At 46.3% G+C, this 9,292-nt stretch overlaps 1 protein-coding gene across 1 annotated transcript; it reads left to right on the forward strand.

Annotated features, from left to right (window-relative positions):
* Window positions 1-423: 423 nt before the first annotated feature.
* TTL (tubulin tyrosine ligase) lies at window positions 424-8,880 on the forward strand. The gene is made up of 7 exons (XM_010005013.1): window positions 424-430; window positions 544-622; window positions 2,325-2,557; window positions 5,588-5,723; window positions 5,819-6,088; window positions 7,035-7,178; window positions 8,458-8,880. The coding sequence occupies exons 1-7, from the start codon at window positions 424-426 to the stop codon at window positions 8,573-8,575; spliced, it is 987 nt and encodes a 328-aa protein (XP_010003315.1). The 3' UTR covers window positions 8,576-8,880.
* The last annotated feature ends 412 nt before the right edge of the window (window positions 8,881-9,292 follow it).

A 9,292-nucleotide genomic window follows, 5' to 3' on the forward strand; every position in this document is an offset into this window, starting at 1 on the left:
GGAGCAGAGACCTGCAGAGGTCCCTTCCCACCTCAGGTATTCAAGGGGACTTGTTGCAAACTGCCAGAGGGAAGCAAGACCCCTAATCTTTTAACATTTCCCAGTGTTTTGTGATATCAGGTCTAACAGGGAATCCTGTTGTATGTGACAGAGAAACAAGGCCCTTTCCTAAGCTGTGATCTTTGTATCATGGTGTGCTTCCCTGCATCCTCCTACTACATTGAAGAGTAACGGAAATCTTGGCTTTTAAGAATTGCCACCAGTAAAAAAAACACTGCCAGCTGCCAGTGTGAACTAGGAAATTATTTTCCTCTGGAAAACAGAAGTGTCAGATTCAAAACAGACTTGTGTAAATGCATGGGTTTTCAGAATTAAAAGAAAGAAAGCACTGGAGCCAGTACCAGCTTAGAACCTGTTTCTGTGATGCAGGGTGAGGAAACAGCCTCCCTTCTCTTCCCCACTTCACAGGTCCTTTGCACAAAGCAGTCTTTTTTCCTTCATGAATTTAGAAGTTTGCTGACCTGTTTTTTCCCCTCTTTTTAGGCCATGAACCCGGACTTGTGCAGCTGGTGAATTATTACAGGGGAGCAGACAAGCTGTGCCGTAAAGCATCTCTGGTGAAGTAAGAAATTCACTGAAATGTGGGATTCACTAAAAATTGTCCTCAGTTGTTGAATTCTGGACCTGTTCAGAGGGTATTTCACAGAACAGCTTTCCTGGGAGTTTCCTAGCATGTGCTGTCTTCAGACTCCTGTGCTGGTCTCTCTAGAGCTATCTGTGTGCACAAAGACCTCATTGTAACTTCAGGGGAAATGCCATTTCCACTGACTTACATCTGCTTAAAACCATAGAGTGTATTGAATTAGATTAGAGCCAAATCAAAAGCAAAAAAAACAAACTCCAACAAACCTTAACATATCTGCTCTTTTTCCTTGTGGACATTTAATTAAAACCTACTCCTTTTATTCTCTGTTTGATTCCGAGATGAGACACTAATGTGCCTTTAGCTAATCAGATTTGTTGGTCAAACAAATGCTTGGAGACATCTCCAGGAAGAGTTCTGGGAGTTATTTCTGCATGACCAGTGGTGCCAGGGTCTCCTGGGAAAATATGGATAAACTTTCATTGTAGATAACCTTTGTCTGTGGGCAAACTCTGCAGCCATTAGGGCTTCTTCATGTCAGAGCTCTTGTTCTCCTTTAAACGTTTGATTCCACATTACTGCTTGTGCTGCCCTTGCTGATCAAAGGCCTCTCCTTCCCTTGCAAATACCCTGTTCCCAATTGCTTTCTTTACCACGGTGATGGCGTTTGTCAGGAGCTAGCAGAGCATTTTTTTTAAACAAGCGCTCACAGTGCTTCCCAGCTGGATTTCTCTGCAGTCCATGGTCTAGAGACAGTGCTGAAAGTCCTTGCACACCTGTTTTTCTCTCCTGAAGCTTGGCTGACCTTTCTGACTGTGGAATCAACCATGCATCAAGCAACTCATGAACCTGTGGGACCACAAATGACATTCCTCAGGGCTCCCAGGGTGTGACTGACTGCCTGCCATTTCAACAGAGAGGCACAAATGCACAGAGAGAGTCAACAAGTCATGAGCTCTGCCTTCAGCCTTAAGCAAAGCACAGTGAGCATTCAGAGAGGCATGCAGCTCCCTGCCCTGGGTTCTGAAATAAAGCAGGCCTGGGCTTCACTTACAGGAGTTTGCTGACTTCTCCAGACTACTGGTAGGAGAGATGTGCCAGAGATACTGGAGACTGCCTGTTGCAAGGCGGATCCCTGACGCCTTGGGACATGAAACGTCCTTGTTTGCAGTGGGTTCCCAGTGGTCTTCATCCACGGCTGGGGCACCTGGTCAGATCTCTGTGGGGATCAAGAGCTAAGCACCAGCACAGAGAACATTACTGCTCTGGCTTCCCTTTTGCCTGTTGTTATTATCATTCCTGCCTTGTTCTGTGTTAGCAAACACAGAACATCCCCATGTGCAGAGATGATGCAGGGAATGTACCACAAGCTCTAGTTAGGGGGAAACTTCTCTCTTGATTTTTCCACATTGCCCATAGTATCTACAAAACGTTTAATGAAGCAGGCAGGTCTGATTCAAAGAGCAGTGCTTGGCTGCAGGTTAGTGTTGCCACGATATCTTTAGGAAAGCCCTGATTTCGAGGGTCTAAGAAAACCAGAATAATTCAGCACTCACTCTCTGTAAGCTGCTATTTGTCACCAAGCAAAAGAGTCCAGAGAATGACATTTTTTTACTTACTAAATGATGTCCACGTGGGTGTGGACACTGTGGAGATTAACAGCCTGTCTCTGTTCACCTAGGCTTATCAAGACAAGCCCTGAACTATCGGAGTCCTGCACGTGGTTCCCTGAGTCCTATGTGATTTACCCGACGAACCTGAAGACCCCTGTGGCCCCAGCGCAGAATGGAATTCGCCACCTCATAAACAACACGAGGACAGATGAGCGGGAAGTCTTCCTGGCAGCTTACAGCAGGCGGCAGGAGGGCAGAGAAGGCAACGTGTGGATCGCCAAGTCCTCGGCTGGTGCCAAAGGTTTGTTCTCCAGAAAAATGAGCCACTTCTCATTATCCCTTACTCTTTACTTGATCGGTAGAATCCCGGGGTATGGCCGAGCCAAACTGATACCTAGCCTATCTGTGAAGGGCTTTGCCTACCAGCTCGATGCCAGTTAAGCCAGTGTAGGGCTCTCCTTTGCCTGCTTGGTGGCGTGGGGCTTCTGTCAAGCACTGTCATGTGTACGTGCCATCTAGGACGTGGATGGCAGTGAAAGGAGCTCAAAATACAGGAAAGTTTGCTGCAGGAAGAAAGCAGCAGGGACCATCAGGTGAGGAGAATGTGTAGAGGAGATACTAGGGAGCAGAACAGGATATGAGGAGGAGGGAAGCAGACCAAACAGCAGCCTCCAAAGACAAGGAGCCTAGCTCTCCATGCTGCAGTTAAGCCTGGTTTCATCTGGGCAGAAGTAGCAATGCTTGTCTTTGAACTAATCCCAGATTCCTGGTGCCAACGGCCTACCCATGGTCACACTGAGAAACTGGCTGAGCAGCCACGAGTTCAGTGCGTGGAAATTACACCCAAACCTCAGGGGAAGATACCAGAGCAGAGACAAGCAATGCAGTGTCTGCATATCCCTTTAATTTGAATAAGGCAATAGATACCTAAGTGATAATGTGTCCTTTTTCCAGGGTCATTGCATCGCTTGCTGTATAGAAATAATGACCTATTAGACAAGATAGCTGGACACAGCTATAGATGTAATGCTTTGGTAATTGTGCACTGTCAGTTATGGCAGTATCACAGGCACGTTATCAGAATGGCTTTATGAAAATTTGTCTTGACATGTGTGCAGACCCCAGCCCAAGGGAAGGACCAGGCCTTTTCAAATGGAACAAGTTCACATGTATTACTCGTATTTGCAGTCACTTTTGATGCAGTCTTACAAAAATTACCAGAGAATGTGAAAGCCAGAGTTGACTTCCAGAGTCTGCATAAAAATGCTGTGCTTCGTGCTGGCTTCCTTCTCTACTCTGCTCTCTTGGCTGTGTTACCAAGAACCATCAAAAAAAGTACACTTATTTTCATCAGGGAGTAAGGGGAGATGAGTGCTTTCATTATGCTAGTGAGGGAATGTGTTTCTGTGTGGTAAAACTGCCCAGCAAAGAATCAATCTGGGCAATTGAAAAAGTCATGGCTGTGGTTTGCTGCAGGGTACTTCATTCAGATGTGATCCCATCTCTTCTGCATTAAAGCAGAGTAACCTTTCATATTCATCAGTGTGCTGCAGAACTCAGGCTGGGAATTAAAATGGAAAGTAGAGCCTCATGTTAGTCTTCTAGAGGGAAGTTTTAAGTGTCTGGGGATTACTTCTGATGAAGAAGAAAGCTCATCAACATGAATTGCCAAGGCAGATCCAGCTCAGACACAGCCTCTGACTTGGGACAGGTCTAGTGGAAGTTTGGTTGTCCATCAGTAAACAGGAAATTAAAGGTTTAGGACATCCTGACCTGAAGATGGAGAGATTTTTCAACTGTGGCTAGAGGTTTCGATGTTTTTTTTGGGTGAATGGGCAGCTGCTGCATATAAGCTGCTTTGCTGCCTCACCAGGTTGCTGACTAGGTGCAAAGTTAAGCTAACCTTCCCCTTGATTCACCCTATGTCCAGTGCAGAACGGGTGCCTGCTGATCTTCCCACTGCAGGGGCTTTATTGGCTTACAGAGATGTTGTTTCCCTCCTTCCTTCAGTGTACAGCCTGTGGTTGTACCAATGCAAGTTTCTGTCTGGTTCTGCTGTGATCAGGAGACTGAAATCTTGCCCCCTGCATAAAACATAGGTGAGAAACATACTATTATGAAAGGACTTCCTTTCAGTGGACAGGGGGACAGTAGCACTGGGAAGCTGTGGCTCACAGGTATGCAGAGCAGGAAGTACTGAAAGTACCTGCAGGAATGTGCCAGCAGTGACCTTCAGAAGTCACAGCTAGGAGCATTTCCATAGGATGATTCTGTCAAACCATGCCTGTGCTCAAAACCTGTGTTATCCCCTCAATCCCTCCTTGAAGAGTCTTTGTTTCTTTTCACTCAGTATTTCTTCCAGAACACTCAGCACAAAATTAAGACCAAGTCATCAACTTTAGTCCAAAAAGTTAAATAAAAGCCTGAAGACTGCACATGGTGCCATACTGGGCACTGCAGGATAGGAAGGACATGGAGGTGCTGGAGAGGGTGCAGAGAAGGGCAACTGGGCTGATTAGGGGTCTGGAGAACAGGTCATATGAGGAGAGGCAGAGGGAGCTGGGGCTGTTCAGCCTGGAGAAGAGGAGGCTGAGGGGAGACCTCATTGCCCTCTACCTGAGAGGAGGCTGTGGTGAGGGGGGTGTTGGCCTGTTGTCCCTAGTGACTAGTGACAGGACAAGAGGAAATGGGGTCAAGTTGTGCCAGGGGAGGTTTGGATTGCATATTAGGAAGAATTTCTTCACAGAAAGAGCGATCAGGCATTGAAACAGGCTGCCCAGGGAGGTGGTGGAGGCACCATCCATGGAGGTGTTAAAAAAACAGGTGGACGTGGCACTGGGGGCAATGGTTTAGTAGTCACAGTGGTGCCGGGCTGGCTGTTGGATCTTTTCCAGTCTTAATCATTCCATGATTCTAAGTGTTAGATAACTTCACCTGAGCTGGATTTTTCCTCATGTGGCACTCTGCCATCCCGTTACCAAATCCCAGAAGGCATATGTTCTCTATTGCTTTGCAGCAATGGTTTTCTATCTGGACTGTTGCAAGAAGTGAACAGTGGCAGCTTCAGCCAAAATATGGCAGTATTTAAATAGCCCATTTAGCTTCTTTAGTGAAGAGCTTCCATGGTAACAGGAGGATCCCTCTGCAAGTCATTGCCTGATGCTGAGTGAATATGGCATCTCTTGGGCACCAACCAGCCCTGGGACTATGGGTTCTTATATGTTTTGTGTCTTTTTGGGCAAATGAATCATGGTCCAGTTGGGCCCTGAAAAAGCTCCAGCAAAGGTAGGAGGATCTTGCACCTCATTTTGTCTTTGTATTTCTGTGCCAGGGGAAGGTATCCTGATTTCTTCAGAGGCTGCCGAACTTCTGGACTTCATCGACGAGCAGGGACAAGTGCATGTGATTCAGAAATACCTGGAGAAGCCTCTGCTTTTAGAGCCAGGGCATCGCAAGTTTGACATCAGGTAACCTTTTCTGCTTTTCTGATAATGACGGTTTTCATTTTCATGCTGTTTCTTTTTAAGCCACTGATACTAGATTCTTTCCTCTTGCCCCCCAGGAGCTGGGTTCTTGTGGATCATCAGTATAATATCTACCTCTACAGAGAGGGTGTCCTGCGGACCTCTTCCGAACCGTATAACAGTGCTAATTTCCAGGACAAAACCTGCCACTTGACTAATCACTGCATTCAGAAGGAATATTCCAAAAACTATGGGCGGTATGAGGAAGGAAATGAAATGTTCTTTGAGGAGTTCAACCAGTATCTGATGGATGCCCTGAATACAACGCTTGAAAATAGCATCTTACTGCAAATCAAACACATAATAAGGTAGCAAGCTGACTGTTGCATAGAAGAATGTAACTCTTCAGTGAGAGAATGTGTATGGAGACAGTCAGGGAAGCAGACAGACCAACAAGTTTCAATTGCATACATTTAAGATAAAGCTGTAAAGATCGCAATGTTATTGCTCAGTAAAAAGGGACTTTCGTAGGTGCTCCTCTCTCAAGGGTGTGTGTCAATGTGTCTGCATTTTGGGAGCTATGGCTGGAGAAGGATGGAGTGAGATCACTTGGTATGGGAGGCTAATATGTTGACAGACAGGGCTGAGAGAGACTGAGGTGAAAAAAGGTGCAAGAAGGAAAATTAAACGAGACTCAGGTCTGCAGTGTTTCATTGCTTCCCCCACTATCAGTAAGCAACAGCACATCTCAGTGGCCTAAGTCATCTTACTCAGTCCACACTGAGCCAGCTACCTCCTGGGCACAGGAATCCCCTGGAGAGAGATCTCAGGGAACGTGGTGCTGCAGAGAATCCAGGTCTTGACAAAGTGATCCTTCCTGGCAGAATGTACTGTACAAGTGCCCCATTGTTGTTTCTTAGAGCAAAAGACATAATACAGTCTTTGAGGGACTCTGGCAAATGTGCTCTCAGTGGCAGTTCCTTGGGGACTTGGTGCAGCCCTTTGTGGCTCTACCTTTTGCTTCAGGCTCTAATTGCAAATCATGCTTTTCAGCTTGCCTAATCCAGTAGTGAGGGTGGATGCTGCTCTCCAGCTCTTTGGAAGTTAGCTCAGAGGTATCCCCACGTGTTTCAGTGGTTGCATGATCTAACTGTTACTGTGACATGTGTTGGATATAGTTTTAATCTGAGGCTGTCCCAGGGCAACAGAAGACCCCTCCACTTAACTGTGCTATGCACGTGTCCTCAGAAGCTGCAGTGCAGCAGGTGTGCCTGCAAGGCTGTTAAGTTTGGGTTTCTGTTTTTCCCTTCACAGAAGCTGCCTTATGTGTATAGAGCCTGTAATCAGCACAAAGCATCTTCACTACCAGAGCTTCCAGCTCTTTGGCTTTGACTTCATGGTGGATGAGGAGCTGAAGGTCTGGCTGATAGAAGTCAATGGGGCCCCAGCATGTGCCCAGTGAGTAATCAGTTTCTGTAATACCCTTGTGATGCCACCATTCACATACCTCACCCAAAACATTGCTGAGTCCTAGCTCCAAGTGAAAAAGCTGTAATAAAGTGAGCGTCAGGGTTGTTTTTCAGACTAGCCTATAAGCAGACATGTCTCTAAGGGCTAACTGATTGGAGTTCGTTCTTCCTCTCTGGTATCCCCCTTCTTTCCTATGTCACATGGGGCACTAACCTCAGGCTTTGGACTAGTGGATTCCAAAGTAACTTGGGTAGGTTTTATTGATGCTGCTGGCTTGAAGTTATGTTGCAGAATTAATGCTTTGGAGGTCAGGTGGTGGCTTCTGAGACTCTTGTGGAGCCACTTTACCTGAATACATGATGAATGAGTAGCGTTGGGCAGCAGCTGGAAGTGAGTGACTGAATTTGCAGGCAGCAGGATCCCAGAGCACACTGTAGATGCTGCAGACACTGGATCAAACCCTCCACCAGCTACAGGGAGGTTGGGACAGCAAAACAGCAGTGGCCATGAATGTCTCTGTGTAGGCACGGCAGGAGGTGCTGTATGAATTGATTGAGACAACTGTGGGAGACTGGAAGTCTTTGCTAAATGGGCATCTGTGTTGTATACAAGCCCAGGAAATTGGAACAGGCTGTACATCAGTGCATTAGATTAGATGTAGATTGAATTAGGTCAGATCATCACTAACGGGAAACAAAAAACACAGGTCAAACCTGTCAACCTGCCTGTTCAGCTGGGACTTGGGGAGCTTTCTGTGTCCATGATGCCCTGTTCACCATGTGCACCGAGGTGCAAAACTGCCTTGCAGCTCCTTGTGTTGCTGTAGGGGTAGAACGTGACTGTGCTGGGTGGATTTGGATTGCAGCAATGCCCTGTTTGCTTTGAGACTCTATGGGCATTTGGAAGCTGTTGAAAGCAGCTGAGGTAGGTTTGGGCTATTTGTGGCTTCTCCTCTTCAGGGTTACTCTAATTTATAGCACCCATATCACACAGTTCCCATATAACTTAGGTAATGGGTTTAGTGGTCCCATCTGGCAGAGAGCAATATTGGCAATGGGAGAACAGTTGAAAAAGGTGGCTGCTGGGATGGGCAGGGTGGAGATGGAAGAGATGCCACCTTCCTCTCCATTTGCCACCTTGGAGCAACCTGTAATAAGAGCAGATCTTCAAGGTCCTGCTGGGAAAATGCATGTCTATGTAGAAAGCAGTTGAGGACCTGCTGGTTTGTCCTGCCTGAGCATCTGATTCTCACTCTCTTGTCTCTTAGGAAGCTGTATGCAGAGCTCTGCCAAGGGATTGTGGATGTAGCCATCTCTAGTGTTTTCCCCCTCAATGAAACTGGGCAGAAGACAGGACAGCCATCATCTATCTTTATCAAGCTGTGATCACAACAAGAATGCCTCTGCTGTGCACAGGAAGAGACTGCACCCATCGGGTCAGAAGAGTTTGGTGGATTATCTCAGTATCATGCCAAAAAGTGATAGAGACAGGCAGCTTCTGAGGAATCATGGGGAAAATCAACAAAACAGGCATCCACACAGACCTGCAGTGAGCCAGAGCTGCTCAGATAACTCTGCCTGCATTCACCAAAATCCACTTTAGAAACAGCTTATGTGACTTTGATATCTGAAACAAATCTCTCTGGGAGAACAACAAAATAACCTTATAATGAAATCCAAACAGGGATACTATAATACTGTATTAGCTCCATCTTTTCTATAGCGATAATGTTGGATTTTTTAAGAGAATTGAGCGAAGAGAATGATGAGCTTCTGGAATGTCGTGGCTGGGAAGTTGTCCTCCTCCCATTGTGTTTCTTATTTCCTCACCTACTGCATCATTAGTGCCTTAGCTCAGCTCCAAATACGTGACTCCTTTCTTTTGTTCCTGCTCTATTATGTAGAAAGGAGCAAACTCTCTTGGATCGCAGAAATGCCTAAAACCAGGAACACCAAGAATTTGGTTTCCTTAGGTCATTTTCCAAGCTGGTTGGCTGAACACCCAAGGGTGCTGCACTGCAGGTGGTGAATTAATTCAAGAAAGGAAGGCAATTGTATTGATGGATAGCTATCCCTTTTCCTAATGAGATTTGAATCAGTGTC

Source organism: Chaetura pelagica, unplaced genomic scaffold, assembly GCF_000747805.2.
Source record: "Chaetura pelagica isolate M959 unplaced genomic scaffold, ChaPel_1.0 scaffold8, whole genome shotgun sequence".
Lineage (NCBI taxonomy): Eukaryota > Metazoa > Chordata > Aves > Apodiformes > Apodidae > Chaetura > Chaetura pelagica.